This window comes from Arvicanthis niloticus, chromosome 8 (assembly GCF_011762505.2).
Source record: "Arvicanthis niloticus isolate mArvNil1 chromosome 8, mArvNil1.pat.X, whole genome shotgun sequence".
Taxonomy (NCBI): Eukaryota; Metazoa; Chordata; class Mammalia; order Rodentia; family Muridae; genus Arvicanthis; species Arvicanthis niloticus.
In genome coordinates this window covers 75144413-75169959 of record NC_047665.1, presented here as the reverse complement: position 1 = coordinate 75169959, position 25547 = coordinate 75144413, and the positions used below count along the sequence as shown (strand labels likewise).

The following is a 25547-nucleotide window of genomic DNA, read 5'->3' as shown; positions in this document are numbered from 1 at the left end:
AATGTACAAAGGAATGGCTCATGAGGCTCCATCCTTTTGTGAGGAGATATTGGTAGTTGATGGCTGTTGATGAAGGGTGAATTATTTGGGATGAGGGAGTGTAGATACTGAGAGGTTGATCATCATTCATGACATGGACCTACATCAATAAATCTATGACCAGCAGTAATCACCCTTGGTAGAATAATTAAAAATAGACAAGAATATGAAGAAAAAATAGGAGGAGTAGGAAGAAGGGAGAGAAGAAAGAGGAGACAAGAAGTTGGGAAGGGATCTCCAAGTTATGTTGAATATCAAGAATAGGATAATATTTATTTAAAATTATCCATATGTGTCAGGTTCAGAAATAATAAATAACATCAATTTTAAAGTTATTAGAGTTTTATAGTTCTTAGCATTTAAGCAGAATACTTACGTATGTATATGTGTATGCATGTATGTACGTATGTGTGTATGTACTTCAACAGAGAAGATAGTTTCATAGGTACAGGTAGTTGACACAAGCCTGGTAACTGGAGTGCATTCCCTGGAGCATACACAGCATGAGGAGAGAGACGGGACATGGAAATTGTTGTCTCTGTTCCATACTCACTAGGGCAGTCACATGACAACACACTCAACTGATAAGCTAAATCTAAGTTTTTAAATGTATCTTTTTTTAAAATGTTAAATTTATTCACTGTTTCATTTCTATGCATTGGAGTTTTACCTGTATGTATCTCTGAAGAGTAAATATGCCTGCTATTTCTCATGGAATAAGTCTCATGGTGCCTGAAGTATTCCTATACAACGCTACTTGACAATGAAAAATAGTCTTCTGACTACAACTGACTTACCAAACTTGTATGATCCAGGATCACCTGAAGTCCTCTTGAACCTTCTGTTGGACTATTTGGTTCAACTTTTATCTCCGGATTTATATGTTTCAGTCTAAAAATATATTTTAAAATAATTATACTCACAGATCAACTTTTACAAAACAGTGTTTCTGAAATGTGCTGATAATTTTCTAAATTATTAAAACAAATGTCTTGGTAATCAAAATTTTTCTAGCTGGACTTGAAATCTTGGCCAAGATAAAATGTGAAGAATAATTGGCTATGTTAAGTTCTGCATTCAGCTTTTTATATAGGTCCTAGCTTTTCAGATCCATATGAATTAACAAACACTAGAATCTTTCATTATGTAAAATATAGTGACAAGTGGGACAGAGAAGCATAGTCCTGCTGATTTTTCCCTATGTATATCTAATGGTTTCCACACTTAAAATGGAGATAGGCAGAATGACCAGGGAGATATCTCTATTAATCTCCCTCACACACCCCTCTCTCTTTGTGTACATGGATGTGTGCGTGTGTGTCTACACACACGTACGTGTATGTGTGTGTGTGTTAAGTGTAAAGATAGACTTGTGTTTTCTATGTATCCCTGCCTGTATATATTCCTAGTACTACTACATGCTGACAAAAATCTTAAGGCAATCCACATTTCTCAAGTTTATGAGTATTGAGAATGTTAGCTACTTACAGTCAAAGATTAAGAAAAACATGTGAAAAACAGTCAAAAAACTGAAGAGAAAAGGCTTTTTAAAATTAACTTTCATTTAATTTTACATTTTAAAAGGAAATGAATAGACATGTAGAGATAAAATGATTATGCTGTTCATTTTAAATCAAATAATAAAGTATGGATTTCAAAACCTATGCAATAAAGAAACTCTGATATTAAAAATCTTCAGGTAATATTAACAACAAACAATATAATTATGAATATAAATCTTTGGCCCATATAGAAAATTACATATAAATCTGTATTTTCACTGTTATTTGGATAATGGCTTCTCTATTAAAACTATGTTTTGATATCCTAATTAATATATATATTTGTTCTTCATACCAACTAAATGGATATTTTTACTCTACTGTGTAAAATAATGAAGTTAGGAAATTCAGTGCTCTATATTTAATAATTGTGAAGATTTTGAAAATTTTAATTAAATATTTTATTATGATAACTCTCAAATCACAAATAAAAAATGGGTAAGAATGAACTTATACTTATTTTATCAGCAGGACATAGGAGGTATAAAGTTACAGAGTGTCAATAATCATTCACTTCCCCTAACGTGAGAAAACTGCATCAACAAATGGGTCCATGAAATCAAGTGCAAAAACCTCTACAGTTTCATATGTATATCAATAGTTTTATTCTAAAGACTGCTGTCATTTTCATGTTTGTCTGTGTTTTGTGTGAGTGTGTGGAGGGTGTATGTATGTGCATATGTGTAGTGTGTGTGTGTGTGTGCGAGTACACTTTCTAATGTTCTTCAGTAGATGTCATTTGACGGTTAGCTACCTTGACACATTCTACAAGTCCTGAGAAATAATACATGTCAAGGAAAAGGTTAGTGCAGGGAGGCAAGCCTTTTATGCTTACAACAACCCACACTCAATAATACTGTGCTATATTGTCAAGACACTGTCAAAACATTGTTTACTATTCCAATTTCCAATCAAAACTCCCTTTTACCCTGGATTCTAGACTGTTAGTTTTCACATGAGTTTGCCAACTGTGGTTGTCTTTTGCAAAAAGCATGTCCACAGAATTGGAAACAATAGCATCTGATTGATTATCAGCATCTTATGATCATGGAAGTCTGACTGTGCCAGGTTTAAGAAGTATCCAACATGGTCATCGTTCCTATGAGCATCACTAGAGAGTAACATCTACTGTGAAATATCACGGTGGCCTTACCCATCATCTTCCTGATTCTCCTCAACAGGAACAGGTTGCTCTTCAGTTTTTCCATCCTGTTTTTGTAGAACTAGGGCTGCAGCATTGTGATTCAGTTTTTCTGCTTCTTGCACTACACTGTTCATCACGGTTTCAGCTGCGGGCTCCTCAGTTTGAGTCTCCTTTTCTAATGTGTACACTGAACTGGAATTCAGGTTTTCTGATACATGAATTGCACTGTGATTTCCATTTTCTGAAGAATAAACCCAACTGTCATTCATGTTTTCTGCTGATTGCAACCTGATGACTTTCTGCTTATCAGCTTCTTCGGTGACCTTAAATGAAAATTAATATTAAGAATAACTGACTTTAATTCTTTTATTTCTCTTAAGGGAAAGAGTATCTTGTCTGTATATATGTCTGTGTATGGGTGCTGGGGATTGATATCAGGACCTCCAGAAGTGTAGCAAGAGCCATCTCTCCAACCCAAGTAACTGTTGTGTTTTAATATAAAGTTTCCTTCATTAATTCTATCCATTCACTCATTAGTTTTCCTAATTTCCTTTTTTTAAACTTAGAAATGGTTACTTTAGCTTAAAAGTTTAAGTTACAGTCCATTATTACAGAAAAACCAAAAGAGCAGAAACATGTGGTAGCTAGCCATAGTTCATCCACAGACAGAAACAATGAATGCATGCACGCTAACATTACAGTCACTCTAGACTGCAATAACCCTGGGCCCAGCGCAAGAATGGTGCAGTCCAAATTCTCAGTAAGTCTTTCAAACCCAGTGACCCAAATTCAAAAAATCCTTCAAAGGAATGACCTCAGGCCAACTTAATCTAGGGAATTTCTCATTGAAGACACATTTCCAAACTGATTCTACATTGTATCAAAAGGACAATCAAAACTACACATAACAATGTACTTATCCTCACTATCAATACTTTTTAGATATTTGACAATTAACACAATACAGTTTGAGAAATTCTTTCTCATAATCCAAATTGCCTCCATATATTTTAGTGCTAAATGAAATTTGTATGGTGCATTACGTTTTTACATCCATTGGTCAGTTGATGTGCATTAAGGCAGTCTCTATCTTTTGGCTATAATGAATAATATTGCTATGAACATCCATGATGTGCAAGATTTAGTATGGATATATATTTTTATTTCTCCTTGTAGTGCCCTGAGAAGTGAAATTGATGGGCTCTTGGATTGAATTTATTTTAATTGTTAAGAAATTCACAACATATTTGAAATGTAATATTCAATATTGCATTCACTCCAGCTGTATGGGATCATCCCATTTCTCCATATCTTGGAGAATAAATATATCTGCCATTAAAATAACAGAATTATAACTACTACAGAAGTATGAAATGGAATCTACTTGTTAAGTTTACTGTTCACTAAGTTTAATCATGTCAGGCCTCTTTTCTTGTTTTTATGGCAATTTCTATTTTTTTCAGTGAACTATATTGACAGTTTAAAATGGATTCTTTATCACACTATAGAATATTTCTATATATCATTAGATATTTATGATATATAAATAAGAATTATGAAAACATGATTTGTAAATCTATTCAAAATCTTGTGTCTGGTTTCTTATCTGTGTTTTATCATTTAATTTCTATCAAGCTCACAAATTCTTAGTTTGTTGAAGCTCAGGTTATCAATTTTTTTCCCAAAGGCACAATTTTACTGAAAAATTAATTTATTCATATAATATGTTTTTATCAAACTCACTCTCAATTTTTTTACTTTCTGGTTTTCGGCTATTCCATCCAACTTCATGTTTTTCACTGACACCATGTTTGTGTGTGCATGCACTCTTATCTGTTTGTAGGCAGTCTAGTGTACATGTCTGTTTTAAACCCCAGGAGTCTGATCTGTGCTGCCTTTGTATGCAAGATTGTAGAACCATCCACTGGACATGGGTAACTTTGAAGTGGCAGCATATTTGAAGAAAAGTTACTCAGCCTTGTTCAGCATCCATTAATTACCAAATAGATTCTCAGACAGGGATGGGGCTTTTTGACTGGGATTTTGGCTGGCTTTATATTATACAGGTGTTGTTCTGAAGTCATAGCCTCTGTGAGCTCATGTATGCAATTGTCCTATCATTATCAATAAATAAAACTCTATTGCAGCTGTCTACTATCTACTGCTTACACTCCTTCTGTCCTCTATTTAATAATCCCAAAATCTTGGGAGGAAAATGAGTGGTACTGATTGTAATAGACTCAACAGCTACTGTTCTCTGTATTAATCACCATGTGCAGAAGGAAATTCCTTCAATGAGGGGTGAGAGATACACTAATCTATTGGTATAAAAATGGGAAATTAAGGGACAATTTAAGTACAATGTTCATTTTGAAAAATAACAGATTTAGGACTCCCGTATATCTATGACCATGACAGTCAGAAAGTATTGGCCTGGTTAACAATATCAGAAATGGATTCTATCTTGCAGAGTGAGTATTAAATCCATGCCATTCATGCCACTATCACGCCAGTGGGCATAGCTTGCCAGTACAATCACTACTAGGCTGTTCATTTTAAAATCAAGGTTTTAGTCCCATATCTACGAACTCTTTCTGATGCAAAATTATAAAGATTTTCTTGTTTCACAACTTCAAGTTTCATAATTCTAGCTCTTAAATTTACATTCATGAAATAATTTTTATGGATGGTGTGAGGTAAATATTTACAATATATAAGTACAATGTATAAGTGTGGTCTTTGCACCTGACCCAGCTTTGCCAAATTGCCTTGGTACTTCTGTAAATGCCAACTGACCAAAAATTATGGTTAATTTTCTGGGCTCTCTGTTTAATACCATTAGTCTACAAGCCATTATCAGAGTCTCTCCCTCATTAGATTTAGAACAGTTAAGTTGAAGTTAAAACATTATATGTAATCTAATTTTGTTTATGTACATAATATACTTAATTTCCTATAGGCTATATTATATTTTTATATTACAAATATCATTTATTTTTATATATTTTATTAGATTTTTTCTTTATTTACATTTCAAATGTTATCCTTTTTCCAGGTTTTCTCCCTAGAAACTCCCTATCCATTCCCTCCTAACTGTACTGCAGTGAGGGTGTTCCCACACCCACCCATGAAGTAAAGGCACATCATAGCAAAACTTATGCTACACAATGAAAGCAGGGCTAAGAGGAAAACTCATAGCTCTAAGTGGCACCACAAGAAAACTGAGAACACACACTAGAAGGTTGATAGTACATCTGAAAGCTCTAGAACAAAAAGAAGGAAATACACACAAGAATAGTAAAAGATAGGAAATAATCAAACTCAGGGCTGAAATCAACCAAGTAAAAACAAGAAATATTATGCAAAGTATAAAAATAACAGGAGCAGGTTCTAAAACTACCCATTTGAAAAAAGACAGCATTTTCAACAAATGGTGCTGGCTCACCTGGAGGTCAGCATGTAGAAGAATGCAAATTGATCCATTCTTATCTCTTCTACAAGCCTCAAGTCCAAGTGGATCAAGAATCTCCACATAAAACCAGATACACTGAAACTAATAGAAGAGAAAGTGGGGAAGAACCTGGAAAATGTGCACACAGGGGACAATATTCTAAACAGACCATTGGCTTATGCTCTAAGATCAACAATAGACATATGGGACCTCATACAATTGCAAAGCTTCTTCTGTAAGGCAAAGGAAAAGTTCAGTAAACAAAATGGAAACAAACTTTCAAGAACTCATAGCAGCTATGGTTACCTACACACAACATACAGAGAGTAGTCAGAATGACAGAATGTACATAGGAATGGCTCATGAGACACCATTGTTTTCTGAGGAGATATTGGTAGTTGATGGCTGGTGATAATGGGTGAATTTGTTTGGGGGAGTGGGTGTAGATATTGAGAGGTTGATCACCATTCATGAGATGGCACCACATTAACAAATACATGACCAGCAGTAATCAGATTACGTAAGATAATTAAAAACGGACAAGATCATGGAGAAAAAGAAGAAGGAATAGAAAGAAGGGGAGAAGAAAAAGGAGATATGAAGCCGGGAAAGGATCTTAAAGATATGTTGAATGTCAAGGATGGAATTATATGCATTAAAAATTATCTATATGTGTGAGATTCACAAATAATAAGTAACATCAATTTTAAAGTTATTAAAGTTTTAGAGTTATTAGCATTTTAGCAGAATACATACATATGTATGTAAGTATGTATTATGTAAGAATGTATGTATATATGTATGTATGTATGTTTGTATGTAAGAATGTGTGTATGTATTTCAGACAGACAAGATAATTTCATGAATACAGGTAGTTGACATCAAGCCTGGTAACTGGAGTACATTCCCTGTAACATACACAATATGAGGAGAGAACCAAGTCCCATGAGTTGTTGACTCTAATACTCACTAGAGCAGTCACATGACAACACACACCACTGATTAGCTAAATCTAATTTTTTAAATGTATCTTTTTAAAATTGTTAAATTTATTCATTGTTTCATTTCCATGCATTCGAATTTTGCTTTTATGTACCTGTGTACAGTGAATATGCCTTCTATTGGTCATCTGATATTTCTCATGGTGCCTGAAGTATTCATATACAACCCTATTTGACAAGAAAAATAATATTTTGAATACAACTGACTTACCAATCTTGTACCATCCAAGATCACCTGAAGCTGTCCTGAATCTTCTGTTGGAAATTTTATTCTAACTTTTTTCTTCCGTCTTTTACGTTTTAGTCTAAAAACCATATTTTAAAATAATTATACTCACAGATCAATTTTTACAAAACAGAGTTCCTGAAATGTGCAGATAATTTTCTAAAATTATTCGAATGAGTGTCTTGGTAACCATTATTTTTCTAGTTGTGCTTGAAAATCTTGCCAAGATAAAATGTACAAAATTTAAGAATAATTGGCCATGTTAATTTCTGGGAGAAACCTTGGGGCTATAAAAACATGAAAATTACAGCCTGCATTCAGCTTTCCATATAGGTCCTAGCTTTTCAGGTCCATATGAATTAACAACCTCTAGAGTCTTTCATTGTGAACAATATAATGAAAAGTGTGACAGAGAGGCAGAGTCCTGTGGAGGTTTCTCTATGTTTATCTAATGGTTTGCACATTTAAAATGAAGATAGGCATAATGACCAGGAAGATACCTCTCTCAATCTCCCTCCCAAGGCCCCCCTCTGTGTGTGTGCGTGCTTGCATGTGTGTGTGTGTGTGTGTGTGTATGAGCGTGTGTGTCTGTGTGTGTGTGTGTGTGTGTGTGTGTGTGTGTGAAGTGTAAAGATAGACTTGGGTTTTCTATGTATCCCTGTCTGAGCCTGTCCAAGTACTAATTCAGGCTGATGAAAATCTTAAGGCAATCTCCATTTCTCAAGTTTATAAATGTTGAGAATGTTAGGTACTTGCCTTCAAACAAAGATTAAAAAAAAACTTTGAAGAAAACAGTCCAAAAACTGAATAGAAAAAAATGTACTTTCATGTAATATGGCAGTTTAAAAGGAAATGAATTTAACAAGTTTAGATAAAAATATTCTTATGCTGTTCATTTTAAATAAAATGCTAATGTACAGAGTTCCAAATCTGTGCTTTAAAGTAAATCTGATATTAAAAATCTTCAGCTAATATTAACAACAAACAGAATCAGATTATGAATGAAAACCTTTGGCCCATATTGAAAATTACTGATGAATCTGTATATATACTTTTTAATTTGGATAACTGCTTCTCTATCTATTGAAACTATGTGATGATACCCTAAATAATATATTTATTTGTTCTTCATATCTATTTATTGGATCAGACATTAGTGATTGTACCCATTATAGACTACCACAAAGACAGAAAAATAACAGAATTAGCAACTTTACCGATTCAGTTCATCCACTCTCAGTATCTGGTCTCTCTTGTCTACTAAAAATTTTGCCAGGCTTTCGTTGTTTCTTAATCGAGCCAAAGTACATGGTGTAAAAGTATCCTGTAGAAAAACAATAGTTGATAATTCTGAGAACTTGATATCTCTCAAAATAATGGACAATCCCATGGAAGACTTAATGGAGCTCCCTTCTCCTGAGGGTCAGCGAGCCACAGCCTTGCCCTTCTCACCCCACAGTGCTCTTGTACTTGTTGCTCTTCCCTTTGCACAGCCTCTGCCTGCTGCTGAGAGCTGCTTACAAATCCTGTCCTCCTGACACTCATTTGAGGGTGAAAAGGTCACCTGAGCTTGGCTTTTTCCCTGGCATTACCATGGTATTTGAGTCATGTGATTGCTCCTTGCTAAACCAAAGCTCCTTGAAGATGGAGCCCTGGTTTTTACCTCTAATATCCCAAACATTAAACCATAGTGAAAAGGTCTCCAGTATTTCCATTGAGTGATGAGTTAAATTGCATCTCTGGGAGAGGGTTTAATCCTTCATATTACAAACTATATTTAGTTTACCAGAATACCATGCCTCGTGTGAGCACCATGTTCATCTGTTAGAAAAATGTTATAATCCTGAGCACAATAAGACCAGTATGGAAGAAATATCATGACATACATAATCCTCCCTACATGGTGATTTTGTGGCAAACACACAACTTCACTGAAAGCATTACAGAAACAATTGCATTCCTACCAGGCTATGGAAGTAACTCTTTAGATTCTACTTATGGTATTAGGAACCCATGGCAGACATGCAAATGGTTCACTGAGACATAAGTTGTGAACTAAATGATACAGGCATCAAATGTATTCTGATAACTTATGAACAATGGATCTATGCCATTTTTCCACCTACAGGACAATGAATCTCTTATTTTTAAGAACTCTCAATGTCTCTGATACAAAAATTTACTTAAATTTTTTTAGGCCAGTTTCTTTAATTACTACTTAAGGTTATTTACAAGCAAAATATAAATCAGATATTAAAATGAAACTATTTATAAATACAAAGTCTGCTAACTGTCTATGTGGTCATTTTAGAAAAATGAAAACCACTAACTGACTGCATGTGGAATAGTGCATGACTTTAGTCCCAGCATTTGGGAAGCAGAGACGCAGTACCAGAAATCCAGGGATACACAGAGAAACAGGCAGACAGGCATACAGGCAGACAAACAGACAAACAGACAAACATACAGACAGACAGACAAGGAGATAGGAACTGAGCTGCTAGCATGTTCAATGAACAATGCTGAACAAAAAGATATTTTTCTTTGCAATAATCATAAGCCTTGCACCCACTCCTATAATTAACTCCATCAAGCTTACAGATATGCAAAGTTAATGGGATTGCTTAAGGGATGAAAATTGTTTTTAAAAACCACCTCTAACTATTAAAATAAAATACCATTTGTAAGATTGTTATAAATTACACAACATAGTCTTATCAAATAATATACTTATAAATGTCCTATCATGGTTTTTACAATGCAAATAAGTAATTTAAAGCACATGCAGTGAAAATAATCTGTAAATCAAAGCTGTGTGGTCTCTACCTTGTTCCTTATACTGATGTCAGCATGGTGTTCCAGCAGTATGTTTGCCATTGAGGTGTTGTTATACCAAACAGCATAGTGCAGAGCCGTGTTCCCATGGTTGTCCTTGGTATTTGGATCAGCACCATGATCCAGTAAAATTGACGCGCATTCTCCATTCCCATACTGTGAAGTCTATGAGTATTACATTAAGAAATAAATAGTAAAGATGGGAAATATGAAAATTTCACATATTTCACTAACAATTTGCATTTAGCCGAGATCATGTTTATTCCCAGAATTCCCATCAAATTCATGTCACACTGAAACTGTTAGGTGATATCTACCTTAATTAGTGCTGTGCAGTTGTCACTGTCACGGAGATCAATGTCACAATTCCACTTTATTAGGAGGGCAACTACAACGGGATGGCCATGTGCACAGGCATAGTGCAACATTGTTCTGTGAAAATGAAGACATTTTAACAATTTTTATGACCCTTCCAGTCTGCACTGGTGCCCGGAGAGGTCGTAGGGTGCCAGCTCTGCACCATATTTCCCAAAACCCAGAGGAGGCTGGACTCCCAGGAGCTCTAACACACCCAGGAACATAGAATAATAGGACCACAGGATCTCAGAAGCCTGGGCACACCAGGATGTTAGGATCCCAGAAGCAACCTGACTCCCAGGAGCTATCTGGGATCTCACGATCACAGGATCACAGAGACAGATGACTCTGACAACTTCTGACACAAGCAAGATAACAGGATAGACTTCTCCAGTAAGACATAATGAGTGAAGGTAGCATTAGAGATAACCAGATGGCAAAAGGCAAGTGTAAGAACATAAGCAACAAAAATCAAGGTTACATGTCATCATCAGAACTTAGCTGTCCCACCATAACAAATCCTGAATATCCCATGACACCAGAAAAGCAAGAATCAGATATAAAAATAACTTCTCAGGGTGATGTTAGAAGACTTTAAGAAGGATCTAAATAACTCCCTGAAAGAAATACAGGAGAACCCAGGTTAAACAGGTACAAGCCTTTAAAGAGGAAACACAAAAATCCCTTAAAGAATCACAAGAAAACACAACCAAACAGGTGAAGGAATTGAACAAAACCATCTAGGACATAAAAATGGAAGTAGAAACAGAAAAGAAATCACAAAGGGAGACTACCCAGGAGATAGAAAACTTAAGAAAGAGATCAGGAATCATGGATGCAAGCATCACCAACAGGATACAAGAATCTCAGGTACAGAAGATACCATAAAAAGCCTTGACACAACGATTAAAGGAAATACAAAGTACAAAAGACTTCTAACCCCAAACATCCAGGAAACCACAATGAGAAGACCAAACCTAAGGCTAATAGGTATAGGTGAGAGTGAAGATTTGCAAATAAAAGGGCCGGTAAATATCTTCAACAAAGTTATAGAAGAAAACATCCCTAATCTAAAAAAGAGATGCCTATGAACATTAAAGAAGCCTACTGAACTCCAAATAGACTAGACAAGAAAAGAAATCTCTCCTGTCACATAACAATCAAAACACCAATAGCACAAACAAAGAAAGTATATTAAAAGCCGTAAGGGAAAATGGTCAAGTAACTTATAAAGGCAGACCTATCAGAATTACACCAGACTTCTTACCAGAGACTATAAAAGCCAGAAGATCCTTGACAGATGTCATACAGACCCTAAGAGAAGACAAATGCAAGCCCAGGCTACTATGCTCAGCAAAACTCTCAATTAACATAGATGGATAAACCAAGATATTCCATGACAAAACCAAATTTACACAATATCTTCCCACAAATCCAAACTTACAAAGGATAATAGAGGGAAACCTCCAACAAAAGGGTGGGAAATTATATCCTAAAACAAGCAAAAAAAGTAATGTTCTTTCAACAAACCCAAAAGAAAATAGCCACACAAATAAAATCTAACAACAACAACAAAACAGGAAGCAACAATCGCTTTTCCTTAGTATCCCTTAATATCAATGGACTCAATTCCCCAATAAAAAAACCATAGACTAATGGACTGGATATGTCAACAGTACCCAACATTTTGCTTCATACAAGAAATGCACCCGAGTAACAAAAATAGACACTACCTCAGAATAAAAGGCTGGAAAACAATTTTCCAAGCAAATGGTCCCAAGAAACATGCTCAAGTAGTCATTCTAATATGGAATAAAATAGACTTTCAAACAAAAGTTATCAAGAAAGATAAGCATGGACACTTCATACTCACCAAAGTAAAGATCAACCAAGATGAAGTCTCAATTCTGAACATCTATTCTCCAAATGCAAGGGCACCCACATTCACAAAAGAAACTTTACTAAAGATAAAAGTACACATTGCAACTCACAAAATAATAGTGGGAGACTTCAATACCTTACTCTCAGCAATGGAGAAATCATGGAAACAGAAACAAACAGAGACACAATGAAACTAACAGAAGTTATGAACCAAATGGATTTAGCAGATATTTATAAAACATTTCATACAAAACCAAAAAATATATATCTTTTTTCTCAGAACTTCATGGTACCTTCTCCAAAATTGACCATATAATTGGTCATGAAACAGGCCTCAACAGATAAAAAAGGACTGAAATAATCCCATGCATCCTATCAGATCACCACATATTAAGGCTAGTCTTGAATAATGATAAAATCAATGGAAAGCCCACATACACCTGAAAAATGAACAATGCTATACTTAATGATAATTTGCTCTGGGAAGAAATAAAGAAATTAAAGACATTTTAGAATTTAATGAGAATAAAGACATACCATACAAAAACTTCTGCGACACAATGAAAGCAGTGCTAAGAGGAAAACTCACTGCTCTAAGTGCCTACAAAAAGAAACTGGAGAGAGCATACACTAGCAGCTTGACAGCACACCTAAAAGCTCTAAAACAAAAAGAAGCAAAACTACCCAAGAGAAGTAGATGGCAGAAAATAATCAAACTCAAGACTGAAATGAACCAAGTAGAAAAGAAGAACTATACAAAGAATCAACAAAACCAGGCGCTGGTTCTTTGAGAAAATCAACAAGAAAGATAAACCCTTAGCCAGACTAACCAAAGGGCACAGAGACAGTATCCAGATTAATAAAATCAGAAATGAAAAGAGAGACATAACAACAGAAACTAAGGAAATTTAAAAAATTATTGGATCCTACTACAACACCTATAATCAACAAAACTAGAAAACTGCATAAAATGGACAATTTCCTAGACAGATACCAGACACCAAAGTTAAATCAGGATAAGATAAACCATATAAATAGTCCCATAACCCCTAAAGCAATAACAGCAGTCATTAAAAGTCTCCCTACCAAAAAAAAAAAAAAAAAAAAAAAAAAAAAAAAAAAAAAAAAAGCCCAGGACTAGATGCTTTTAGTGCAGAATTCTATCAGACCTTCAAAGAAGTCCTAAAACCAATTCTCTATAAACTATTCTACAATATAGAAACAGAAGAAACACTACCTAATTCGTTCTATGAAGCCACAATTACACTCATACCTAAACCACACAAAGACCCAACAATGAAAGAAAACTTAAGACCAATCTCCCTTATGAATATTGATGCAGAAATATTCAAAAAAAAATCTCACAAACTGAATAGAGAACACATCAAACCTGTCATTCACCATGATCAAGTAGGCAGGAATGGAGGGATGGTTCAAAATTAGATATTCAGTATTCAGAAATTCATCAACGTTCTCTGCTCCTGACAGCTTCCTATATTGAATTCTAAGAAGAAATTGAGCATCTTTGGAGTTACTCCAGTTGTGGTGAGACAGCCACTAGACAAGAATTGCCTCTTTCCTTCTACAGACAAATTACTGTCCAGAAAAGGACACACTTGCAGAATAGTCGACTGATTATATCTGCCTAGACAGAGTAATCAGCCCTTAATAATTCTGCAGCACTAAGGTCTGTCAGATGATCCTGGACCAGAAGGCAGAAGAACAGATGCTCCAACGTTTTGTAGTAGAGGGAGTGTCCAGGTGTTCAGAGGTCTCTATAAATTGGCTAAATTTTAGAAGCTATGCTTTGTGCTTCCCACAATTATAGTTAACTCAGTCATTCTGGATTTCTGATGGGGTTGAAAACTTATAGCCTCATAGCCAATCCTGGCTATTTACCTTGAGAGAAAAGATTTGAGTGGATGATCATCAGCTGACATTCATCCTAAAGCCAGGTTCAGAACTAAATGTTTTAGTTAGGATAGATGACAGAGGTTCTGGTTAGTCAACAAAATGATGGACTGGGTATTAGGACTATCTTGTACCTCACTGGTACAAATCGGCATAATTATGCTTTAATTGTATTTTGAGAGAAAAGTTTCATTTTAACAGGAAGGGTGATATGTAGGAGGAGCTAAGGTGGGAGGAGTACTGAGAGGAAGAGAAGGAGTAAGGAGAGGAGGAGAAGAAGGAGAGGAGAAGCTAGGTGATGAAACAGAGAAAGAGGGGGGAGACAGGGAGGCAGGCAGATGTTCATATATCTCCACCAGTCAAAGATAGTTGCTATATCTAGGTTGGGTAGTGGGTGACACCTCTGATTGAACAATACCAAACTTATAAAGCCTATGATTAACATTTTTAAAAAATGTATAAATGCAAAAGGGAAAAGGGGGCATGGGATAGGGGTTTTCTAAGTGGGGGGGAATGGGGAAAGGGGATGGCATCTGAAGTGTAAATAAAATATCTAATAAAAAATGAAAAAAAAGAAATCCATCAACGTAATCCTCTATATAAATAAACTGAAAGAAAAAGCATATGATCATCTCACTAGATACTGAGAAATCATTTGTCAAAATTCAACACCCCTTCATGGTAAAAGTCTTGGAAAGAATAGGAATTCACGGTCCATACATAAACACAGTAAATGCAATATACAGCAAACCAGTAGCCAACATCAAACTAAATGGAGAGAAATGTGAAGCAATCCCACTAAAATCACGTACTGCCTACTCTCTCCATACCTATTCAATATAGTACTTGAAATACTACCCAGAGCAATTAGACAACAAAAGGAGGTCAAAGGGACAGAAATTGGATAGAAAGAATTCAAAATTTTACTATTTGCAGATGATATGATAGTATAATTAAGTGACCCCAAAACTTCCACCAGAGAACTCCTAATAAACAACTTCAGCAAAGTGGCTGGATATACAATTAACTCAAACAAATCAGTAGCCTTCCTCTACTCAGAGGATAAACAGGCTGAGAAAGAAATTAGGGAAATGACACCCTTCACAATAGTCACAAATAATATAAAATACCTTGGTGTGAATCTAAACAAAAAAAAAAAAATGACAGATTTGTATGACAAGAACTTTAAGTCTCTGAAGAAAGGAAATGAAGATCTCAGAAGATGGAAAGATCTCCCATGCTCATGAATTGGCAGGATTAATATAGTAAAAAGTGGTCATCTTCTGAGTACAACCTGCAGATTCAATACAATCCACAACAAAATTCCAACTAAATTCTTCACAGAGTTAGAAAGAGCAAGTCTCAAATTCATTTGGAATAACAAAAAACCCAAAATAGCAAAATCTATTCTCAACAATAAAAGAACTTCTGGGGGAATCACCATCCATGAACTCAAGCTGTACTACAGAGCAGTAGTGATAAAAACTGCATGGTATTGGTACAGAGACAGGCAGGTAGATCAATGGTATAGAACTGAAGAGCCCAATTAACCCCCGTACCTATGGTCATTTGATATTTGACAAAGAAGCTAAAAACCATTCATTTGGTAAAAGACAGCATTTTCAACAAATGGTGCTCATTCATCTGGTGATCAGCATGTCAAAAAATGAACATTGATCCATTCTTATCTCCTTGTATAAACCTCAAGTCCAAGTAGATCAAGGACCTCCACATAAAACCAGACACACTGAAACTAATAGAAGAGAAAGTAGGGAAGAGCCTTGAACACATGGGCATAGAGGAAAAGTTCCTGAACATGACACCAATGGACTTATGCTCTAAGATCAAGAATTGACAAATAGGACCTCATAAAATTGCAACGCTTCTGTAAGCCAAAGGACACTGTCAATAGGACAAAACAGCAACCAACAGATTGGGAAAAGATCTTTACCAATCCTACATCTGATAGAGGGCTAATATCCAAAATATCCAAAAACCTCAATAATTAGAATCCAGACAATCAAATAATCTAATAATCTCATTAAAGAATGGGGTACAAAACTCAACAAAGAATTTTCAACGGAGGAATATAGAATGGCCAAGAAGCACCTAAAGAAATGTTCATCATCTTTAGTAATCAGGGAATTGCAAATCAAAACCACCCTGAGATTCCACCTCATACCAGTCAGAATGGCTAAGATTAAAACTCAGATTACAGTAGATGCTGGCAAGGATGTGGGAGAGGAGGTCCCTGGTCTCTTGAAGGCTGGATGCCCTAGTGAGGGGGAGTTCGAGGGTTTAGAAGGGTGGGAATGTGTGGATGGGAGGGGGAATACCCTCATAAAAATAGGAGAAGGGAGAATGGGATAAGGAGATTCTGGGACAGAGTGAATGGGGTTAACATTTGAAATGTAGATAGATAAAGTATCCAATGATAAAAAAAACAAAATGAAAAAACAAAAACAAAAAAACTGATAATGGAACTGGTTATCACAGTAGAGCAATTGAGACTTTTGGAAGCAATTTAAGATTACCCATACTACTGGGATACCTTATAATTGTCAAGAACAAGGGGCTGTGGAAGGGGCCCATGGAACTTTAAAACAATAGCTTCATAAAATAAAAAAGGGGACGTATATCTCTCTACACCACAAATTTATTTAAATCATGTTCTTTTTATTTTAAATTTTTTACAAAAAAATTTGGATGCTAAGGAACTATCTGCTGAGTGTCTATGGCACTCAACAACTAGGCATACTTACGCATAGTTGAAAGGGAAGGATCCACTTACTGGCATACGGCATGATCCGGATCAGGTATTTAATATGGGAAACAGGGCATGTTTGTGTTTTTTCTGCAGGAAGCTGAAGGATCAGGGTGGCTGCTAGAGCGATGGGTGAGACATACTGATGTCCAGACAAAGAATGATGTTGACCTGTGAGCTTGCTGAGTGTCCTGACAATGGTGACTGGGAAGCTGTATTGGACATATGTTCCTGACCCACCTCTGCTTACCTATACTCCTGATGGGAAAACCTGACTTGCCTCTGGTTTTTAGACTTCATGGGACAGAGAATCAAAAAGAGAATTTGGGCTGCTTGGTATGAATATGACATTGGCCAAGGACAAGGAAGTGGGCTTCAGGCAGGAATCTGACATTAGGCTAGAGCGAAGAAGTAATTTCAGGTAGGAATCTAAATATTAGGCTGGAACAAGAAAGTAGGCTTCAGACATGAAAATGACTTTGGGCTAGTATAGGAAAGTAGGCTCAGATATTGTGGTCCTCCAGATAAGCGCTTAGAAACAGTGATCATGGAATTCTTTGTTTATTGCCTGGCTTGTTCTTTGACTATGTTTACTGTCTTGCTTGTTCCGTGACTATTTGCATCTATTTTATTGCTAGTTCCTCAACATAGAACTGACCTTAATACTTGCATGTAATAAAATGGTATAAAAGCAAAAGGGATGGGGGGGGGATGGGGTAGGAGTTTTCTAGGGAGGGGGGAAGGGGAAAGGAGATTGCATCTGAAATGTAAATAAATAAAATATCCAAAAAAAGAATTTTTACAAAAAAAAGTCAAAACCACATGATTATTCATGTAACTATAAACATTATTAGCATGTAATTAATTTTCTTTTGATGTAGAATCAATATATATCAGCTCTTAGCACACAATTCCTTAAGTTAGGGCAACCAATTCAGAGATTCTTTTTTAACTTGCACTGTTAAAAACATGGCACATATTTCCTGCACAGGAGGCAAGGATGGCACCACGGAGCTGAATGCCAGCTGTCTTAGGTTTCCATTGCTGTGATGAAACAACATAACCAAAGACACCAGGGGAGGGAAACATGAGATGGCCCTGATAGAGACTTTAAACATCCCTCCGATGATTTCCAAGCCAAGCCTCCATCCACTGCACTACCCACAACATTCTTATCTTCCAAGCCCCTACAAAACAGCTCACCAAATATTGAACACTTGGTTGCTTTTCCTAAACAATATTCAAAAATCATTCTGCCATCTTCCCCAAAATTATGGTCAGCTCTATCATGGCAATCCCCCACTATGATTGTACCACATTTTCTTAGTTATGATTTCCTTTGCTGGAATGAAAGACCATGACTAAGCAACCTGGGGGTGAATTGGCATATTTCACTCGCAGTTCCAGATAAAAGTTCATCTCCCAAAGCAGTGAGGGCCGGAAGTCAAACAGGGCAGGAACCTGCAGGCAAGAGCTGATCATGCAGGTCATGGGAGTGTTGCTTACAGGCTTGTTCCTCATCTTTCTTATGGAACCCAGAACCACAAGAACAGGGATGGCACCACCCACAATGGGTTTGGGGCTTCACCATCCATCACTAATTAAGAAACTGCAATATAGGATTGCCTACGGCCATGTCTTATGGAGACATCTTTTTTTAGTTTAGGTTCCCTCCTCTCAGATGACTTTAGCTTGTGTCAGGTTGACCTAAAACTATCCAGCACACTTGGCCAAAGCAACCTTTCTGAATTAAAACTTACTTCAATTTGGACCCAAAGCTTGCCTTAAACTCTGTTGCTAGACATTGTATTATTTTCTCCATCCCTAAAACCCTCAGTCATAAAATGGGGATCAAAATACGCTCATCTCATATGTCACAGAGGAATTACTCAACAAACACACGTGCAAAGCATTTAGAGCAGTTTCTGCCATGAAACTGCTCAGTATTTAGATACTTGGGTATTTTTGCTTTGAAACAGTCTTGCTATAGGTAAAGAGAATATGGTAATAGCAAATTGTATCTGAAAAATAACTTTAGATTTATAAATCTTCAGCTAAAGAAAAAACAGGACTCAAATGAGAAAGTATGGGTCATTTTATTACTTACTTAAATGTATGCAGTGTGCAGAAATGAGAGGTTCCAATGATTAATGAATAGGAGATTTTGATAATGCTATAATTTTTCAAAATAGCTACACTTTATAATTTCCTAATTTTAGAAATATTGTTAATTGAAAGGAAAGAGGTAGAGGTCCAATTAGACTTGAGGCCTATTTCTCTAAACTTTCTACATAGGGCAGAAAATCTGTACAGGGTGAGAGACATTTACAGGCCATAGAATAAATGTGATACCTACATAATAGAGAATCAGTGTATATTTGGTGAACTATTGTGTAAAAAGAATAAATAAAGTTGAGGAGTTCAGTGTTTTATACTTAATAATTGTGAGTATTCTGATAAATTTAATTAATTATTTTATTAATTATAACTCACAACTCATAAACCAAGAAATTGGTGAGATTGAATTTATATTTATTTTATCAGCAAGCTGTAGGAGGTATAAAGTAACACTGTCAATAATCATTATCTTCCCCTAATGTGAGAAAATTGCCTCAACAAATGGGTCCATGAAGTTACATGCAAAACCTCTACATTTGCATTTGTATGTCCAATAGTTTTATTTTTTTAGACTGCTGTCATTTTCATGTGTGTGAGTGTGTGTGAATGTGTGTATGGTGTATGTGTGGGCATGTGTACAATATGGGTGTGCATGCACATGTATGTATGTGGGGAAGTGTTTCTGTATTTCTTGTGTATGGTGTATGTGTGGGCATATGTACAATATGGGTGTGCATGCACATGTATGTATGTGGGGAAGTGTTTCTGTATTTCTTGTGTTAATATGTGTAGGGGTATGTGCCTGTGTGTGTGCCTGTGTGTGTGCCTGTGCGTGTGCGTGTGCGTGTGCGTGTATGTGTACAGATGTGCCTATGTATTTCCTGGATTAATAATGTTAGCTAATCTTTAAGTCTCTATTTTATTATCTTCAATTCAAGGCCCACAGTTATGGAAAGGTTTTCACTTAAATAATTACAATATGGGTCTTTCACCTAGAACCAGAGCCTTAACTGAGGAATTCTGTACATCAGGTTTGGTGTGGGGATGTGTATAGGGTATTTTCTTGTTAACTGTAGAAGGACACACTACAGGTACCAATGTTCTATAGGCTGAGTAATGAGAGCTAACTGTGAGCAGTTTGTTTTTCTTTCATTCCTTTCTTGTCTGTGGATGTGGTGTGACTAGATCCTGACTCTGATTTCCCCATTATGATGAACTATATTCTAGAACTGTAAGCCAAATACCCCCTTTCTTCCAGTATGTTGCTTTGTCAGGGTTTTTGATCACAGTAACATAAATGAAGCCATGGAAATAGTAAAATGACCCTTAAAAAGTTTTGTGATGAGTACCTGATGTTCAAGATAAAAAACAAAATGTACCAAGATATAAATAAGACAATGGCCAGTGAAAAATATAGAGAGCATTATGCAGACTTTCTAAAAAAGAATGAAGTTATCACAGAGTATGCCAATTGGATTTTCAAACTGCTGGTATTCATATATGGTCTTATGTAATCATTTGGTGTTTACCAAGCATAATGAGAGGTAAATGATCATCCTGTCCAAAATTTTCCAACATGCAAATGCACACAACTTTATAAAACTCATATTTATTCTCTTGTGCCTATATTTATAATTTCCTGATTTCAGGAAGCCACTTTTGCTTTTTCTGTGAATATCTCTGATTTTTCCTTCAACATGTCTAACCTAAGCTTTTGTCTTCCTCCTGTTCTAAGACAAGGCACTATACATGATTCGTGTATCTCAGCTTTAAAAAACTTTCTTTAGTAGGTTGAAAAAAGTAAGGAGCATATTTAAGACAGATTTTCAGTTTAAAGTCATTTTTCCTTCTCATTCTTATGACTGCAGACATTATGGCTTTTGAAGAAAAACTTGTATAAATGGAAAGAAAACCTGTATTTGAGATAAACACATTCAATGTCTTATTTTCAGAAAACTTCAACTAAAATGATGTCTAATTATTTATGTGTAACAAACTTGTAAGTATATATGACTGCATAATAAACTTTAAGTTTTGCATTAAGATTTATTCTTTTCTTCTAAAGTCATTAACTGCTTTTAGAATATATTAATATACAGTATAAATAGTATACAATAATTATTATGTGAAAAATAGTTATAAACTTGCATGTCACAAGAAATATTTTATTACCAATAAATGTATAATAATAATTCTCCATGTGTTCATGGCAGAATTCACAGATAAAGAAAAAATTAAGGTGCCATCTAACAAGGATGACATATTGGATATGAATTCTTTGAAATATACAGATTGAGAAAAATGAAGGTAACAACCCACCCTACACGAAAGAGCTGAGGGAAAACCAAAGCTACAGTACAGTTTGCAGATGATGAAAAACATAAAGAAATATCAAGGAATGAAGGGGAAGCAGCCTGTGTGGCTCTCCAAGGACGAGGAGAGCTAAGCCTTCCAAAAGATAAACCATGTGGTCCTGAATTTCTGCCCTGGGATGCATGATAAGACCATAGTTTCCAGAAGCCTGGAATTCAGCTAGAGACAGCCTTTGAAAATGACACCAAAGATTAATGTTAGCATTGCAGGAGTTCACGTTGATTCTCTGTATACTTCCCGTAGGTGAACTCAGATGCCAAATTGAAAGAGTGGTTATTACTATTAAGTGAGTTAGTTATTTTGGGGCACTGAAGGAATGAAATTTAATGACATGAACATATCAACCTACTAAAGAGCCTGGGAGAGAAACATGTACATCAGGCAATCACAGAAAAGAGGAGGGCTGAATATCAAAACATACAGAAATTCAAGAATCAAGGGAGTTGAGTGGTGAACAGTTCTAGGTCAGTAGCGCCCCCACTCCCCACCTTCATGGAACAGTAGAGTAACCGCCAAGCTCAGAGATGACCACCTTTGATTCCTAAGACATCTTAATGACAAAGGCCAATATACTAGTCACCAGAACTGAAGGCATTGGCAGTTCCCTCCTCGCTCGTTTTCTGGACTACTTAGGAAAGCTGACACATCTTTCTCCACTCGACTCCCAACCTGTGCCTTGGCCCTGACTCTCAGTTCCAGTTACCTGTCATTCTTGTCTCGATCATTGACGCCATTTTTTTCAAGTATGAGTCTGCTCTGAACCGTGGCAACAGCACCCCGGCTCGCAGCCTTGTGAATCTTTCCAAAAGCTTTGTAGCTTTTGAGCTTTTTGAAGGAGTGGAGGGCAATAGCATCCCAGCACTGCCCATCAGGGCCCAGGAAGGACTCCTTCTGGCTGGTGGAGGAGGCAGAAGAAGAATGCCTTCGATTCCAGTTGCCAAACAACTTCTTCATGGTGGAGCTCCCCCATCCACCCGAAGTCACCCTCCCCCTTGGTTGTTGGCCACCTTCAACCAACACACTGTTATGTATCAAAAGGAAGCCAAATGAGTTTTGTCACCACCACCACCACCACCACGACAAAGCACCCACAGGCAAGCTCAGTAGGATAGAGTCCAGGCAGCACAGGTACTCCTCTCAACTGAAGGCCATCCCACTGTTGCCAAGCAACGCATCAAAACACAGGCATGAGCACTCTGACCAATTGGAATGCCTGTATCAAACTACTATAATAGAAATTCTCAGCATGCTTGCTGTTTATGCTCATGGCCTGATCTGGGAAATTGGATTACTATCTCAGTCTAGCCTTGGATCTGAGAAACCACACATTTGCTGGGGACTGCTGAAGCCTGCTGGAGCCAGCACTGGTTTAGTCTCTGAGAGCAATTTCCTAAAAACCTGTCAGTCAAGCTTCCCTTTCTTGGACTTCCTTCCCAAGGCAAAAAAAAAAAAAAAAAAAAAAAAAAAAAAAAAAAAAAAAAAAAAAAAAGCCATTGTGCCTCCACTGTTGTCTATGGGGATTTAGCAGGAGCCATTAGGCAAGGAAGACGACTTTGGTGACTCCAAAAGCAGTGACATTATTTTGGGTTTTTGGTTTTGTTTGTTTGTTTACTTGGTTTGGTTTTGGGGTTTTTTGTTTTTGTTGTTTTTTGTTGTTGATTTGGAGAGGTATTTTTGGTTCTAATATGGGCTTTCAGTAACAGAGAGCTAGATGGGCTCACTTACTAGACCAGGCTGGCCCAGGAATGAAAGAAATCTGCCTGCCTCTGCCTCCCATATGCCAGGATTAACAATATGCACCACCACACCCAGCCATATTTGCAACTTTTTCTTAGCAGAAACAAGCACCACTTAGCCTGATAAGTGAGAAGCCATCCAGTCTTTTTTCTGCCCTTTGGAGCAGTCTGTCCTTCACTGTATCTACGCTGTTGGATGTGTCTGCTTGAGTTAGGAACATTTTCAACATTTGAATTACTTACTCCTTTACTTCTCATGAGCCCTGTAATTTCTTTATTCTCTGGGTAATAATGTCAGTGTGATATGGGACTGAAGATGAGCCTGGAAACAAGACAGGTAAGAATGGACTCTTCTGGAGTTTCTGCTTCCAATTTCCTGCCTCCAGCTCAAGCCTTGGCTTCCATTATAAACAGAAATGAACACTTTCCTTCTCAGACCTGGTTATTGTCACTGTTTTATTACAGCAATTTTGGGACACCCAACTATTAAGGTTGTAGTCTCCCAAGTATGGATAGCTTTCCTGAGCTACATGCAAAATAGAGGACTGTCTTTTCTTAGTGGGACTTCCTCTTCTCTGCCCGATTTGGGGAACCCGATCCCAACATTCTCTTCTTAAAGAATGTCACAAAGCCTTGTTGAGATTACAGGTTCAACTTCCTGTCTCCTAATAAGAACCTTACAGCAAACACTGGGGATTCCTGCAGTGCCTTTCCATGCAAATGAGGCATTCCTAGTATGTTAAGCTCCAGCCAATAATACATACTGAACCTGGAAAATGTAGCCCTTTGTCATCCCATATAAAACCGAGCTGCCTCACTGAAGCTCATCCTGGAAGTCAGACATTCTGTAACACTCATACTCTCTGACTATCCAAACACTGCTCACCTAACTTCAGCAACCCAGCACTCGAGGACTAGTAGCCAATGACCCACGAGGAAGGAAGACACACACAGCAATAGAGAGATGGACTGGGACAAGAAACTAGCTAAAAGCACTCTCGTTCTGATGTCCACAGGAGAGAAGCTTTCTCCCACATTTACACCTCTCACATTGGAGTTTCCCTTGGGAGTCTGTAAACATGTGCAAATTGGAAGAGCATCTTCAACATGTGGGTCAAATAAACATCTCACCAGGATCTCACTGGAAACTGCTCTCTTATTTATCTCCCCACTGTTTTTGTCACAATCTTCAATCTTAAGGGGTGACATTCTCCTTTGCCCAGTTACTAATAACCAATAAACAGTTCAGCTCAAAAGAAAGTCTTCATTAGTACTACTACTTGATCTACCTCTGCATTGTTCACAATTTAGAGTGTGAGTCAGTGCTGGACTTGCCATTGTAGTCTCTTTCACTGTCACACTATGTGCACCACTTGTAAAACAAAAGTACTAATGACCAGATAAAAGTCCTATACCAGGTGTTGATTCCATTTGGTCACTAGCTGACTTTGCTCTAACCTTAATGTTTTGTGATTAATGACCTTTGCTGCATATATTTTAAACTTTCCCAATTATCTGCACTCTTGTATGCATAATTGTTCTTTGTTGCTATGTTATGTCTTCATGTTAGGAAAATATGAAATTCTGTGAAGAAAGGCCCTTTACTTTTAAGAAACCAAAGCACCCTCTTTGCATAGCAGGAAACAAATTCCAATACAATCCTTTACCTTGAAAGAACAATACTCACATATACATAGAAAAACTTCAAGGTAGTTAAAACAATCCTGTACAATCAAAGAACTCCTGTAAGGATCATCATCCCTGATTTCAAGCTGTACTACAAATAAATACTAACAAAAACTGCATATTTGCATAAGAGCAGACAGGTTGGCCAATGAAACTGATTGAAGACACAGAAAATGACCCTCACATCTACTGACACTAGATTTTGACAAAGAAGCCAAAATGATACAATGGGGAAAAAACCAAAGTATCCTCAATAAATGCTGCAAGTCTAACTGGATGTCTTCATGTTACAAAATGCCCCACCCCTCAACTGGGGGCCATGCCTGTCTATTGGAGGTAATCTCTTCAGGTTTTAGTGTATTTCAGCTAATGTCATCCTGGAAGACTCTTGTAACCCTGGTGTCTGGGACTTGGTAGCAGGTCCCCTCATTTCCCATGCACCAGTGTTACATATTTCTATTCA

At 36.7% G+C, this 25547-nt stretch overlaps 1 protein-coding gene across 3 annotated transcripts in view; it reads right to left on the bottom strand.

The window, feature by feature from the left end:
- LOC117714038 (uncharacterized) overlaps positions 1-22823 on the bottom strand; it is a 46809-nt gene extending 23986 nt beyond the window's left edge. For 2 of the 3 annotated variants that reach the window (XM_076939654.1, XM_076939655.1), the window contains exons 1-8: positions 22366-22805; positions 10576-10690; positions 10250-10423; positions 8641-8747; positions 7409-7502; positions 6191-6298; positions 2755-3068; positions 837-930 (exon numbers count right to left, since the gene is read on the bottom strand). In XM_076939654.1, the coding sequence (XP_076795769.1) occupies positions 837-930; positions 2755-3068; positions 6191-6298; positions 7409-7502; positions 8641-8747; positions 10250-10423; positions 10576-10690; positions 22366-22616 (1257 nt within the window). In that variant the 5' untranslated portion in view covers positions 22617-22805. Of the gene's footprint in view, positions 1-836; positions 931-2754; positions 3069-6190; positions 6299-7408; positions 7503-8640; positions 8748-10249; positions 10424-10575; positions 10691-22365 lie in introns of all 3 variants that reach the window. The other variant, XM_034510644.2, reaches the window with a different exon arrangement.
- Positions 22824-25547: the final 2724 nt, after the last annotated feature.